Source organism: Podarcis gaigeae, assembly GCF_964106915.1.
Source record: "Podarcis gaigeae genome assembly, chromosome: 1".
NCBI classification, from domain to species: Eukaryota; Metazoa; Chordata; class Lepidosauria; order Squamata; family Lacertidae; genus Podarcis; species Podarcis gaigeae.
Window position 1 is genome coordinate 96,762,840 of NC_139678.1, and position 16,419 is coordinate 96,779,258.

Genomic DNA, 16,419 nt, shown 5'->3' on the forward strand with positions numbered 1-16,419 from the left:
GCCAATCCGTTCCTTATTTTGGTGACTCAAAGTGTCAACAATAGTGGCTATAAGGAATCAGGCTTTTATAACTACACAGCAAGAACTCCCCAACTTCTTTAAATGTCACTTTAGGTGGTTTAGGCAAAGAAACATCACCCACTTTGTGGTTGAAATGTGGTGTTTCAGACGTTCTATTTTTTATTTTTTTTATTTCACAAGAAAAGTTTTTCAAAGCTAAGAAGTTGCATATTAATAGCTGGCAATGACCACAGTGAGCTCAACCTTTTCCATTGGCTGAAAACCAAATACTAGCCTTCATTTTTGCCAGAGAGCAGCAGCTTCTCAAAAAGTTTCAGTTCCAAGACCTTTTTCTCTTACAGAAGATTTGGATGAATAGCAAATATCTGATAAAATGGCAGGCCAGCAGCTTGAAGGGCATTGTACTCGGGACGGGAAGAGAGATTTTTCAGTTTGTCAGCCATATCTTGCTGCAGGGCACCCTTTTGACCTGGGATAGTCATTGTGATGCCCTCCATACATTGTTTAAAAGCCTGAATGTCTGTGGCTCAGAATCTGCCGCTGAGGGTCTCCCTATGTATGCCAAAATCCAAAAGTCAGTGTTGATTTGGATACCTATGAGACCAGAACTAGAGCAATGATAACCACATAAGGGTCTGGCCAAATGATCATCTAGTCCAGCCTTTTTAAACCTGTGGGTCCCCAGATGTTGTTGAACTACAACTCCCATCATCCCTAGCTAGCAAGGCCAGAGCTCAGGGCCTTGCTACAACTCAGGGATGTTGTAGTCCAACAACATCTGGGGACCCGCAGGTTGAGAACCGCTGATCTAGTCCATCATTTCATTCTCGCAGTGGCCAACCAGATGCCACTGTGTGTGTGTGTGTGATTTAAGGTTAGTGAAAATGTTTCCATAGACCTTAACATTGCTGTGTTGAGCAAAATGTGGATGTAGTTAATATTGTCAAGTTGTAATACTTTAGCTATATCTTGTTAATTGCCTTGCGGTACTCCTCAAACTGTAGTCCACTCTTGGCCCCACCCTTACCTTTTCCTTTCTCATTTTTTCTGTTATTAACTATGTCTGTCCTTTCTTTTTCTCTCACCACCTCCTACTCCACCCCCCACCTTTGGTATTTCCTTTTTGTCTCTCATTTTCCTTTTCCTTTTTGTTCACTTTATTCTGTCTTGTGTCACCTTGTGACTCCCATTCCACAATTTCATGGAAATTATGACAGTCAAATACCAACTCCAAATCAGAGGCTACATCAGTGATGGCCAAACTTGGCCCTCCAGTTGTTTTGGGACTACAACCCCCATCATCCCTAGCTAACAGGACCAGTTGTCAGGGATGATGGGAATTGTAGTCCCAAAACAGCTGGAGGGCCAAGTTTGGCCATCACTGGGCTACATGCCATCCACCTCAGTTAGTTTTCCACCTTCCAGTTTGAACCCCAGACTTAGGGGTTAGGCTTAGGAGTGTTCCATAATCCCCAGATCAACCTACATGCAAGATTTGTAGTTTTATATAACAGTACAGTCTGCAACAGAATAGTCCATTTCCTTCACAGTACATAAGAACAATTCAGGAACTGGAGGAAGTAACACTGAATCATATTTTATTTCTCCTCCCAACTGCATGGGAGAAATGAGGTGGAAGTGCTTGAGCCAAATATTTTACTAAGACTCCTGCACCTGATGTCAAATCATAGTTTAGCATCATGTGTAAATGAGGTCAGTGTTAAGGTGAACAATTATGCATTCATTTATGATGACAGCCAAAACTGGTGGGCAAAGCAAAGCAAATGTTTGAAGACCTGTTCAAACTCTGTGTAAATGAACAAGCTTCTCTATTTGCAAGGGATGTTTTTTTGTTTCTGTGCTTATAAGACTGAGTAAAGGCTGAGGCTACGTCTCACCTTTGTGCTACTACCAACCAACCTGGCAATTCATAATTAATTACTATAAATGGTATTGATAATAATAGATTATGCACTTCGGTTACCTTTTTGTAACTAGCACTATTATTTAAACATTTGTATGTCACTTCAATTGATAGGAACAAGGGTTGCTCAAAGTATATTAGATATAGGCGGAAGAAAAACGACAATAGCCCTTACTGATCTGTTAAAAAGAAACAAAACCAATGTTTTATGAACAGCTGTGACCAAATATTTTGATTGATCAGATGCAGAGTCCTATTCCTTGCGTATGCATTTCATATGATAAGACAGAACTGGATCAATCTGTCTGGTTCGGAATGAGATGATTTTGACTATAGCAAAAGCATGATTTTAGCTTCACTCACTTGGCACCTTCTCCTGGGATGATCTGACTGCCCTTTTGGGTTTCACTGTTTTATGATTCTGCTGCAAGGCACATTCAGCTAATGAATCAGGAGCATGTGTTCCTCTGTGTTTTGGGAAGAATAAAAACTTAATTCATTAAGTGGCTCAGACCAAAAGCCACCCAAAACCTTGGCACAGCTGCTGCCCACAGATAAAAATAAGTTGTACCAGAAATGGGATGCATGGCTTCACTTGTATGTGTTGTGTTTTATTTGTTTCATTTATTTATTTATTGAATTTAGAAACTTTCCACCACTCATCACTTTTCATTATTGACTACCAGGAGGTCATCCCCCCCCCCCCATTCCTGTTTACCCAGGCATTTGATGGTTGAAAGATACTGTTCCAGGCAACATTGAAATAATTGGTTGAGAGCATGTGATTGTTTTTAACTGTTTCTGGAATATTTGAATTATATTGATGTGTTTGCCACCCTGGGTTCCTTTGGCAGGAAGGGGCGGAATATAAACGCAATAAATAAATTTCAAAAATATTGTGGTGTACAAAAAGAAGTAAAATAAAATGCAAAGCTAAAGCTGTAAGACTATGTTAAACCTATTTGTAAAATTCCCAAGAGCAATACCTACCAATTGTACCCTGAAAAAGCCTAGTTGGATAAAACAGTGCTGTATTTGTGTGAGCAGGCACACGTGCACAAATGCACACATGCACATAGAAACGTTTTATTCACAAACTACATGCAGGAGCTCTCTAAAGGCTTTTTCTATACATAGTTGCTACACTGGTCATAATCTTGTTTATATCACTGTGTTGATGTCCCGCACCTCTAATTTTAAGTGACATTGGCTCTGATAATCCAAATAGTGTCCCTGTTTTCCATCAATCACATGCAAATAAGTACTTAATTGCATGGGAACCAAGCAAAATTTACTGAAGTGCCATATAACATCAGAGATGCATTCCTTTTGAAAGTGGACTCACTTTACACGACTTAATTCCACATGTAAACCACTACTGGCATATTTTAGGTTAGTTACACAGCCCTGAGAAAGTTACAGTAAACCTTCCTTGTCTTTTAAGGTGCCCCATGACTTTATTCAGGAAAAAAAATATAAGATATCATCCTCCACGATCCCCCTCCAATGTTCTAATGTTGCATGAAATTCATTAGAGCCACGGGAATATTAGTATTTATGCTGTTACTGTCATGTAAGAAGTGGATCCTAAGCTCTTAAGCAAGGCTTTTCTTCTCTGTGCAATCCCTTTTTTCATTTTAAAAAAAGTCAGTGGTTGATTTCTATAAGGCAACAATCTCAGGGAAGGATTGTACAATGTGTGTTGTTATGGGATTACATCAGACTTTTTCTTTGTCTTTATGCAATGTACACTTTGAATCTTCTATTTTGAAGCATAAAACCAACACTGACTACAGGGGTTTCTTAACCCTTTTACCTGTTTTTCTGCCTTTTGATGGAAACAAGGTGTACTTATGGGGAGGGGGAGAATGTTGAATGGGGTTTGTGTGCATTTGTGGAAAGGTTAAGAAACTAATGTTAATGTTTTGCATAATGTGAATAAGAGCCTGGAAAAAAATAAGCATGGAACTACATGTAGTATGTGGAATTTCTCTAAGCAGTAGACTGGTAGTGATGGGAAGAAACCATCCTTGCCAGACTTGATAACTGGTCTCAAAACCCAGTTTCTTTTTCCCATATGCTGAGCACCTGCCTCCCTCTTCCTACCACCAAACTCTCTACTTTCCTTGAGGAGCAGCGTTAGGGGAATGAATGATGTAGAAGAAATATTCCCCCTTCCTGGTACAATGTTATGGCTGCAAGCCAAACACAAGCAGTGCTGGGAAACAGCATTTCCATGTGCTTATTTGTCTGGCATGCAGCCATAGCATCATACTGGGCATTAGACAGGAAAAGGGTACAGAAACCTTTCTCTCTTCTCCCGCTCCCATAGAAGTAAGTAAGTGGAGATATGGGAGGGAGGGGAAAGGAGGCAGGATAAGAGGGCTGAAGGTCTCTGCTTAAGCTTTAATCTAACTCAAAAGATCTCTCAGGCCTACAACAAGAGCATAATATTTGAGGTGAACATTATGAGCTGAAAAATACCATTGCAAGTTCACAGTGTTTGTAGCATCCATTATTCATTGCAATTAAGGCAGTGTGGTAAGTTTTTAAGAAGTTTCCACATTATGGGCAGCACAGACAATAAAAGGTGTCCCAACCAGGCTTGCCGTTCTCATCAAATACTAAGATATATTCAAATAAAATACTAAAATATATGTAGCTTTAGCACAATATTACGTAATTAAACGCCAGCTATATAAGTGATCCTTTAACCATGCACCAAGAAAGCGTATATCCCAAGATATATTGAAAGTGATGAATCAGATCGGTCTTTGCTAACCTAGTGCCCTCCAGATATTTTGGACTCCAACTGCAGTCAGTTTGAGCCAGCACAGCTGAGCTGGCTGCACCTGATGGGGGTTGTAGCCCAAAACATGTAGGTGACACCAGTCTGGCAAAGGCTGTCTTGGTTGTTTATCAGATCAAGCCATTCACTTCATATGTGTAAAGTGCATTGAATAATATTCTTCCCTTTTACAGGTTGGGAACATACCTAGGTTTTAATTGTAATCTTATACTTCAATGAGAATTTTGTGCAGTGAATATGTGCAGTGCCCCTTTAAATGCAGTGTGCCTGTGTGTGTTCCCTGTACATTGGTTTTCATTTTCTGACCTTTTTGTTTGTTTTGCCAGAAGGCACCTGCCGCTTTGGAAAGCTAGATGCCAATTAGTTGTTCACCTTGTTTTCACTTACAATGGTCCTTTTCCCCATCACTATCTTATCATTGCGGGATCTAACTTGGTTTGTCTGTTAATCTTGCCAAAGGAGAAGGGAGTTGTGATGCACACAAGTCAGAGCTTACAGCCATTCATTTACTGCTTCGGGTATCTTCTTCCCCTTCCTCTGTTAGGAATGAAAGCCCTTCTTTAGAACTGGTGCCAGAGATGCCAGGGTGCCATGCTGCTTTTGTATACCTTTGTCTCGTTTTCCGATAAGATGCTGGTGGTTCTGTGAATGCATTTGCTTGAAAGGTTGAGGCCACCATCCCCTAGGCAGCTGACTCTTGCATCGCTTTGTAGCTGAAGTAACAAGTATCCCTTGTTCTGTAACTCATGTTTGTCTGTGGCAGCCTCCAGGCTATGGTAGCTTGCATTGTGATTTTACTGTGTATTGCAAACCAAGCAGAATCTGTGCTAGGCTGGCACTTGAATGGAACAAATTTAGAGCATGGTGATGATGTGCTGCTTTCCTCCTCACAAGGAGCCTTTTAAAAAATTAACACTAAAAGAAGATCCACTAAGGCATATGGGGTGCTAAAGGCTGTTCTGAAAGCAAAGCCTTTATTCCTTGATCCTAAGTCGCAAGGGAACCATGTACATTTCCTGAGGGTGTTTGTAAAAATAGCAACCTGCCTACATTAGAAACTTGCCTGGACCAAATGTTCACTTCATTTGGCTTGTTAGCTATAACCGTTGCAGATCTTCTGCATCTGCATTGTTCAGTCATCACATATGTGGACTGCTTCAGAAAACTTGCTTTAATTCTCTCCCCACAAGGAAATAATTTCTGATTTCTGTGGTTTCAAAGGATGGGGAGTTGTCAAGTAGTGTCTGTTGAAGGTTTTAAAAAGTCTGAGATAGGACGTAAGAGTGCTTCCGATTCCAGGAGAAAGAAAGGCAGAAAATTCCCCCAATAATGCAGCTTTTTTATTGTTGTTGTTGTTTAGTCGTTTAGTCGTGTCCGACTCTTCGTGACCCGATGGACCAGAGAACACCAGGCACCTCTGTCCTCCACTGCCTCCCGCAGTTTGGTCAAACTCATGCTGGTAACCTCGAAAACACTATCCAACCATCAGCTTTTTTATTACCACAGGTCAAATTTCCAGCCGAAATCACTTTCTAGTGGTAAATTTGGAAATTAATTTGCAGTTGGAAAAATATTGTAAGATGTTGTAATATAATGCTGCTTTTTCTTCTCCAAGTATTTCACGCTATGCTCTGGTTTTCACGATGTAGCAAGCCAAACCATGGCTTACTGGGAGTGCACAAAAGTTTGCTCTTGGCTACAGCTTGTGTTGAAGAAAGAGCTTAACCACAAGCCTGAGTTCAGATGACATGTGGCATGGGAATAAAAAAGAGCAGGGTGGAGCAAGGTCCCTGCAATCTCCTCTAATTTAAGTTATCTTTAAGAGGTGTATAAGATAGGGTAGTTGCTTACATATTTCTAGATCAGTGACGGAAACTGAAGTACAGGAATAGTGGATTGAGTTAATAAGGCCACTAGAAGTACTCATGTCAGTCTGAGCTAGAACTGCTAGTGCTCATAACTGCACTGCTACTCTAGTGTACAAAGCTGCAAAATATGTGGTAGAATGGATGCTGACTTACAACATGTAGTTGTCCAAAGGTCTGAAGTTATTGGGTGCAAGGTTCTCAGATAATCAACCAAGTAACAGGAGTTATTTGATGTTATTCATACATCATATACAAGATGTGTTAAACAAAGAGAGTGAAAGTTTGATTGTTAACCTTTTCAAGTATGGCAAATATTATTGTTGCTCAGTACAGTACTGGTGACATTTAGCAACCCCATCTATTAAGAACAATAGCTATTTAAACAGTTAGAAACTGCACATATGGATAAGTTGAGATGGTATACAGATGAAATTGACAAGTTATAAAGTGCATCCCCTCCCCATGAAAGGTAGCCTTTTACTTTGTATTGAAATACTCTTTTGGGGGGGTTAAGAGGGTGCATATCTCTGTAGTTAGAAAAAACATAACTGTTGTCTGTAAATGTTCATTATTATAATAAACCATATTGACGGCATATGACTGTAGAATCCCTTTAGCCTTAGAAACACACTTAGGTAGTTAAGGAGGATCTGTGGAAATATTTAGGTAAGAAATTAGAGGGTTGGAAGGGTTTGTTGCAAACCTGTTACTTTTACCAAATGGGTATATTTCCTGGTATATGTTGTTCTGTGTAAGATTAACTGACTTTGTTTTTCTTAACTTAGATCTGAAGAAAACTCTCGCCGTCCTACTAGACAACATCCTGCAACGCATTGGGAAGCTTGAGTCTAAAGTGGAGAACCTTGTAATCAATGGCACAGGTGCAAACTCCACAAATAGTACCTCCACTGCTACTCCCAGTTCAGGAGCAGCTGAAAAACTCAATGTTGCAGGTGGGTGTGAAAGTTGCTGTGCCTTTTTTTAAATTCTGTTTTACAGTATCAAATATCCAAGATGGTATGAATTGATCCTTCTGTTGGCATCCTATGGCAATGGACTTCAGTCTTTGGTGTCAAATCTTAACTGAAGGAAAGTGCACCTCTTGTCTGATCCTAATGTACTTTTGTATACGACTTAGGCTGCAGTCATACTAGTGATTAAGTCCTAGTAGTCTCAATGGAGCTCCTAGTCTGAGTAAACAGGCTTCAACCCTCTAATGAATAATGCTTAGCATTTATATTCATTCATGGGCTCAGGGTCTTCCCATACATTTTAGTTAGTTGTTTGTTTTATTTATATGCTGCCCATCTGACTGGGCTGCTCCAGCCACTCTGGACAGCTTCCTACAAAATATTAAAACACAAAAAACACAAAAACTTCAAACATTAAAGGGCTGCCTTCAGATGTCTTGTAAAAGTCAGATAGATGTTTATTTCCTTGATATCCGATGGGAGGGCAATCCACAGGGCGGGCATGACTACTGAGAAGTTAGATTTCATGGGTATGCATTAGTTAAAGCTATGATTCTTGCATAACCAGCATTAAGTGAACTGGTTTAGTGACATCAATGAGTTTTAACTAATGCTGGTGCCTGTGACTTAAAAGTTATCTAATCTGCAAACATGCTTTGCTAAAGAAGGTTAATGCAAGGAAGCCGGTTGATCAGTGATCAACCATGTAAAATAAAGCAGCCCACCTGCTACATGTGCCCACCTGTGATGTTATGTAATCCCTTTGTTTAAGTAACTTGAAAAGGTATGCAATTATATAGCTTTTGTATTCTGTATTGATAATAAAACCAGATCAGAGAATCCACCTTTTTAAAAAAAAACAAAACCCTTAAACATTTTTGTTTCTCTTGGCAAGCATGAGGCACACAATTATGTGTCTGTCTTTTATATCTAGTGTAGAATTCAGATTTAAGTTGATGCCATTATTTTACCACTTTCTGGTGCAGGGCAATAATATAAATAACATGTCAGTAAAGGGAATTTGTTTTTAAAAGATTGCACATAACAGATGTGATACAGATCAATTTGAGCAATTGTGAGTGGTTTTTTTACCCCCTTGGAGGAATGTTTAAGCTTCAGAGAACACGGGAAATGTGATAAGGGTGTTTTTGCTTCTTTATAAAAGATCTGCTATGTGACACTTAGACCACCTTTTTATTTTTGTAGTTGTGTCTATGATTACCACACACGGTGTGATAAAAAAGTTACTAAAAGTATTTAAAGTTTTAAAGAAGAGTGCTATCTAGAAGATGCATAATTTGTTGAACAATAAGTAGCAGATTATAAGACACTCAGATCTTAGAGTTTCCCAAGGGGAGCAACTGAACGAGAGACGGAGAGAAACCCAGACTCCCATTGTGCAAGCAGACTTCAATTGTTCAAGTTGGCAGACATCAGTGGATATTGCACCATATGGATATTTCATTTTTAAGATAAACAGTTGTACCTTGGAAGTTGAACAGAATCTGTTCCGGAAGTCCGTTCGATTTCCAAAATGTTCAGAAACAAAAGTGTGGCTTCTGATTGGCTGCAGGAAGGTCCTGCAGCCAATCTAAACCTGCGGAAGCCCCGTCAGATGTTAGGCTTCCAAAAATGGCTCACAGACTGGAACAGTCACTTCCAGGTTTGCGGCGTTTGGGAGCCAAAATGTTTGAGAACTAAGCTGTTCAAAAACCGAGATACAACTGTACAAATAATACTACATTATTTGGAGCTAAAATTTGATTTCTTGTTTTCTTGTTTCTTTTTTTGGCACCTTGACCTTGCAATGCATTAGGTCTTATGTATACTAAGAGACAATTTTATAGAACCATGTTTAAAACATAGGTCTTGACTCTTTCCCCTTACAAAGCAATGTTCTTCTTTTTGCATGATGTGTCACATGAGCTGCCTGTTTCAACAACATGCTGTAGTTTCCTCTAAGCTCTTTAGCTTGTTATGTCTGTCTGTTGTCCCACCGGCGTATGACACTATGAATTTCTATTCATGTTATGTATTTCACGCTTCATAGAACTTTGAAGAAGCATTAGCTTTGCAGTGCTTCTTCAAAAATGAAACTCATTTGAAACAGCTAAATCATCCCATTTTATGAAATCAGAACCAAAGTATAATGGCTTGTGGAAGACTGGGAACTGGGGGGTTTATGCTTATAGTGAGATTTGATCAGATGTGTTGCATATACTAGTCAAACACAGTAACATCATACCAACTTAATATTCTGTGATGCAGCAGCAAAAAAGCTAATGCTATTCTAGGCTGCATCATCAGAAGTCTAGTGTCCTGATCAAGTGAAATGATATTCTCAACCTATTCTGCCTTGGTCAGACCACACCTGGAGTACTGTGTCTAGATCTGGGCAGCACAATTTAAGAAGGATATTGACAAGCTGGAACATGTGCACAGGAGGAGGGCAAACAAGATAATAAAAGGTCTGGAAACCAAGCCTCATGATGAACAGTCGAGGGAATTCAATATATTTAGCCTGGTAAAGAGGAGATATGGTAGCCACTTTCAGATATCTAAAGGGCTGTCACATGGAAGATGGAGCAAGCTTGTTTTCTCCTTCTCCAGAGGCTAGGATCTGAACCAATAGCTTCAAGTCACAAGAAAAGAGATTCTGATACCTTCAGGAAGTACTTTCTGACAGTATGGGCTGTTGGACAGTGGAATGGACTACCTTGGAATATGGTGGACTCTCCTTCCTTGGAGGTTTTAAGCAGAGGTTAGGAGGCCATCTGTCATGTATGTTCTAGTTGAGATTCCTGTATTGCAGGGGGTTGGACTAGATGACCCTACAATTCTGTGACTGTATGATCACTCGAAGCATGGAGTTTGTACTGAGAGAACAGGAGGGCAGATCTCTTTCACAAAAGATAAAGGTGTGACCTTGCATGATTGAGTTGCTGTGAAGCTGCACTGCTTCCTGACTCTTCAAAGGTCTGCCATGAGCATATGATTAGAATGTTGCAGTAATATATTTGCTGATCACATCTTTCTTGCTTTTAGTGCACAGAGTACACCAAAATCTTTTTCATTAAAGAAGTGCATGTCAATAACCAACCATTTAAGAAATGGTGGCATTTCAGCTCTGTTTTGAAGTTAATCACATGAGGTCTTTGAAGCATAGGAACTCTGTTAATACATAGCCCTTTACTATTGATCCCCCAGAAAATCCTTACAATAAGGTTAATTCTGCATTGCCTATTACCTGAATAGCTACTAACTGTTGAACTAAGTATGAAGGTGTTATTTACTGCTATGTTGTTTGCTTATACTATTTTGCTCACCTATATTGTTGTTAATTTTCTTATTCATATCCATTTCATTTGGGAGGCTTGCATCCAATAACTTTGGAGGGCAACTGGTTTCAAAGAACATGGAAAATTGCCTGATTGGGTCATGGTGGTGACAGCCCTGTCTGTAACTATTAAAGCTCTTGTGATAAATATGTATTAGAAAAACTGAAATGTGCTGTAGGTGGTCTGCAGTCAGTATTGGGGATTAACTACTTGACACTTACTTGAACATTTTAAAAGTTGCATTATTTCAGTCAAGTGTTAATGGAAGGCTGCTAGCTCAGCAGGTATTTTTTGAGAACAGAAGGAATTTACTTTTATTTCTTCCCAAAAAGCCATTAATGCTTCTGTTGGCATGGAACTGTGAAGCATTTTACCATCTCATTCAAAAAGAAAAGGTTTTCATAATTCATATTGCTTCTGCCTAAGCCCCTTTTTGTGAGTTGAAGGGAAAAAAATGAGTGTATAAATAAGAAAAGAGGTTATAAAGTAACTATTAATGCTGCCTCAGCTTATATGTGAATTTCATCTTTGGGCACTTGTTCTCAAGACAGAAATAGTTTTGGGTTTGGGAGGAGACAAAACAATAAGAGTTTTGTAGGAACTCTGAAGAGTTGACACATAATATTAATTTTCAAAAGGAAATGGGCATGTCTGCAATAAATGAGTGAAAGCAAATGGAAAAGTCTAATCATAAGTGCAGTCTCTCCTAGTAACACAAAACTAGTGTTTTTATTGATTTATTATATTTATAGAACAGCCATGATAAATGCAATGCAGAAGAATCCCAAGATGGGCTCCCACCAGTGAGCTCACTGGATCCAGTCCTGCTTAGCTTGAGCAAGGTGGTTGCCTTCAGACAGCATTGAAAGCAGGTTCTCAGAAAAGGGGCAGCCAACATGGTGCCCTCCAGATGTTGTTGGACTACAACTCCCATAATTCCTGATCACTGGCCATGTTGGTTTGGGCTGATGACAGTTGGAGTCCAACAACATGTGGAGGGCATCATGTTGGTTGATTTAGATGCTGTGGTGGCACCCAGGTTCCAGACAAACTTTGTTCATTAACGTCCCATGTTTTCCCCACAGTGGATGAGGCAATTGTATTCAAGCACGCCAACAGCTACTGCTTGCCGCAAGCTAATGTATTGGGGCCAAAATGGATGCCACCCTCTCTGCAATAACGAGTTTCAAAATCTTAGTAGTGCAAGGCAGAAATGGAAAAGCTGAGCAAGGACAGCAGCTGAAAGCTAAATCCAAGCTGCAGCATCATACGTAAAAAAAATTGGATTTATTTTAAGGAAATTAGAATCAAAGCAGATTCACACATACTGTATACAGTAAAAGAATATATTTCAAAATCTGACCAAGAACCAGGTATCCTGATTGTACATTCTTATAATTCATCCTAGGTTCTTAGGGTGAAGGCTGGGATCATCACCATCACCATAGTAATGATATCTGTCAATTTTGGTTTGCAAGGCTGATTCTGATAAGGATCTTACCTGTGGAGTCAAAAAGGTTCCCTACCCCTGAAGTAAATGGAAGCAGTCAGGGTTTTAAAGAACCATTGTGAGTATAGACCTGGTAGCCAATCCAATAAATGATTACATTTCTGGGATAGTATTAGGATGCTGGTCCTACTTGGAGAAGATCCATTGCATTTTAATGGCTATGACTCATTTAGGTCTGATGGGTTTACTCTGAGTAGGACTTTGTTAAATGCAACCCCTAGTCTTTTTTTTTTTTTTTTTAATGACTTACTGTCATTGAACCGAAAGAAGCAGATTGTGATGAAATTACACCCTGTTGTTCCTCATTCCTTGTATTGTATTGCCTACCGGTAACTGGTTTTAGAGAGAACCTACCCTGCACACTGAATTGCTGAAACATGTTGACTACATTTTTCTTTAACATATAAAAGGATACCTATTTGTTTCCTTGCTGGAGTTGTTCCATGGACCTAACATGGTGTAGCTTGTGCTCACCTTAAAATATTTGGCTATGGTATTGTATCACAGCCTTGATGTGCCCTTTGTGGGTGGGAAAGTGTACCTTATTAGGCAGCAATCATGAAAAGCTTGTCAAGACGGGAGGATAGAATTGCAAGTTTTGATATGCCCATGTGGATGAATACCCTTCCAACGTATCTTGGAGCTGGCAGATGCTTCATGCTTTGCTTCCACAAAGTAATGATAAACAATATGACATCATTATTCTACCTAACCCTATTTATTTTTACCTTTTTTGGTGAGTATATCAAACAAAAGACTACTAATGCAGGAAAACACCCGTCTAATACTTTGGATTGGTTCAGAATTGTGAGGTGTAGGCTTAAAGCATATTTTTCCCTTGTAATGTTTGTCTCCACCCAAATGGTCCAATTGCGGGGGGGGGGGGTGTGTGCGTGCGTGCATGCGTGTGCTCTTATGCAATGATTTTTCTCAGAATGTTGAGAGTAATTCTGTTCATTGCGTTATAGGATTGGATATTACTCAGCAATTTCTGGAGGAACCTGATATTTTCTTTGATTTGAGACCAATGTGCTATTTCTATTTGTAGTTAGTATTCCTTTTTCTTCTCTGGTATGTTGATGGTTCCCCCCCCCCCACCTTATTTGTTAGCTAGTCAAATGATGTATTCTTGGGTACCGTAGGTTGAAGCACCTGCAACTCCATCTCAAATACTAGTTGCATTTGTAATTAGTCAATTATCTTTGACTATAAAGAGAAGGATTTATATATTTTTTTTGCTTCATGCATATACAAGACAGTATTGTTTTGTTCAGGAAGTTGCAATACACTTCATGTTCCTAAACAATTGAAGTTTAGTATGTTGTTTTGAATAACTCCTCCTGGTCTTATCTCTTCATGCTGTATCACTGGAAGTGTGTCTTTGGGTTATGTGTTTCTTCTTCATCCCTTATTTCACAGAGAAGGCAACGCCTGAATCAGGGGTTTCAATGTGTTTAAATTAATGTAAGATTTCCTAGTTTAGGTGCTAACTTTTTATGCATGTGAGAAAGTGTCTGAGCTCAAAAAGCTGCCCTGATTTTATCAACGCATAGAAGCAAGATATATAAGGATTGTCTGAATACCCACCCATGTTTGCATACATTTCAGTTCTCTCTGCATTTCCTAAAAACACCTGTTTCTCCCACCTTGTGGTTTCAAAATGCCTACATTGCTTGCTTTGAAAATCATTGTTGTTGTTGTTGTTGCATTTTAAGGGCCAGAGCTCACCACAGTTGCTGACTTTGGTTTCATAGCAAGTTACGGTAAATTTAATGCTGCATAGGAAGCTGAGAGGAGGAAATATGAGGTAGAATGCCTGTGCCTGCATCTGGTTTCTGATCCTCCAGACCACTGAACCAGAACCAGTGCCTGGCAGACAGCCCCATACGCTACCTGCATCAGAAAGTGAGAAGTAAGCATGGTTCCTATTGCAAAGGATAGTGAAAGTGAATATTTCCTCCTTGAAATTTTGCATCTTCTCCTGCAGTCTTCAAGCTACTCTTTTCAGCCAGATCTCTAGGGGGGATGTGTGTGTGTGTGTGTGTGTGAATTATTTCTTTCTCCCTTGTTGCAGGGTAGGGAATCTAGAAATTATAAATAGAAAGGTCATTTTCTATTCAAGCCCATGACAGAAAAATCTATAATGAATCTCTTGCAAACTTCTCTTTGAATTAGCTTGCAGATTGTGTACTGAAGGACAAGTATAGGACTCAGCTAAATTAGTGACCCTACATAGGCTTTTTATGCTTGCTAAAGCCGTAGTCAAAATGTCAGCTGTCCAGCTCAAACTCATCAGATATTGGCTTCAATTATGTTTCTTAATTGTTGGGAATCTGATTGAATTGACAGCAATCATTGTTGTTACCAAGACTTGCCTTTTCAGTTCTCCCTCCTGTAGTTCCAAGGACTTTGAGGCAGAGAGGTCATTTCCCTTCAAGCAAAGCCCCATTTATTGTCCTTGATACACCACCTTCATGATAACTTCCAGCTGAGTCAATGTCATTTGCAAACAAGCCTTGACATGTTGTTTTGATACATCTGGTGCTCTGTGTGTGTTATGTTTTATTTAAGCATTCCTGTTATGACCCGAGCTTTATCATAGCATAAAAGCTATGTATGCAAGTACTTAACAGTAGCGTTCTATCTCCTTGGTTTGGTATTAATTTTGTGTACTCTTCTTTTGCTGCCTACACTATTCTATAGTTTGTATACAACAATATTTTAAATAAAGCTTGAACCATTTTAATATGCTAGGAGATGCATTGGTTGGAAATGGCTATACTTGTGCCTTGAGGTGATATTCATATGCTAAAGAGTCCCTTCACATTTTATATAGCACAACTCTTCTGAAAGACCCCCCCCCCAAGGAGACAATGGGTGCAGAAAACTATTGCTGCTATGCTGCCATTGCCGAAACAAAGTAGGCACACTAATGTGCCATTCTGGAGGTCATAACTGAATCAAGTTTTCCACCACCTATATTTAGTACCAAATCTAAAACACTACAAATGGACACTTAACATATAAAATGCAGGGCTGGAGAGAGTGTAATTGAGTTACACCGTCACCCTGCTAACCATGCCTAGATGTTCAGATGAAAATAAATCTTCGGGGCCTTCTGAAAAGACTGCAGTGTAGCGAGGGATTTGGTTTAGAGTATGGAACTGCAGGAGTTACTCCATGGAACCCCAGAAATCTAGAGTTGAGAGAGACTCTGAGGGTTATGTAGTCCAACTTCCTGCAACCTGCACTTCCCCATCCAATTTGAAACCATACTGGACCCTGCTTAACTTTGCAAATATGCTAGCAGTTTTATTGCTGCACCACTAGGAGGCATTCCACTGATTTATTCCTTGTGTTAGTGAACAACATTGGATAACATCCTGGATTAATAATTTGGGGTGGGGGAGCAGGCTGAGTTCTTTGCAGTAGTAGAGGAGAGTGTGGTTGGGTAGTGATTGAATCAACTGCCTGAGTTATTTCTGCATTGCACAGATGGACTATTGTAGGGATGAAGAACCTGTGGCCTACCAGATAAATGTTGGCCTTCAGCTTCCATCAGCCGAAAACAGCATGACCAGTGGTCGTGGATGATGGGAGATGTAGTCCACAACATATTGGGGGGGCTGCAGGTTCCTTGTCCTTGGTTTACTCATGAGAGCCAAACATGTCCATCAGCCACCGGGGGCAGGGCATTTTAATAGGCACACCACACCTGCAAATGTTAGAAACATCTATGAACCTAAACCTCACAAGGAAATGGGCTGGGTGACCATGACACTGAAATGAAAAAGAACTTCCTACTACCAAATCATCAAACTTATGTTTAATCAAGAACATGAGGTCAAGGTATGCAATATGTGGTTAGGCTGATAGTCATGGGGCTGTCCCAACATGGGATGGGAAGATCATCAAAAGCCACTAGCCTTTGTCCTCTGCACAAAGTCCCATGTGTATACACAAACTCCTCACACATGA

General features: G+C 39.8%; 1 protein-coding gene across 6 annotated transcripts in view; it reads left to right on the forward strand.

Moving 5' to 3' along the window:
* Nucleotides 1-16,419, forward strand: part of MGAT5 (alpha-1,6-mannosylglycoprotein 6-beta-N-acetylglucosaminyltransferase) — a 118,999-nt gene that overhangs the window by 52,058 nt on the left and 50,522 nt on the right. For all 6 annotated transcript variants that reach the window (XR_014557267.1, XR_014557268.1, XR_014557269.1 and 3 more), the window contains exon 3: nt 7,408-7,575. Coding sequence is in view for 3 of the 6 variants with exons in the window: in XM_083707870.1 (XP_083563996.1) it covers nt 7,408-7,575 (168 nt within the window). In the remaining 3 variants the exon portion in view is untranslated. The remainder of the gene's footprint in view (nt 1-7,407; nt 7,576-16,419) is intronic.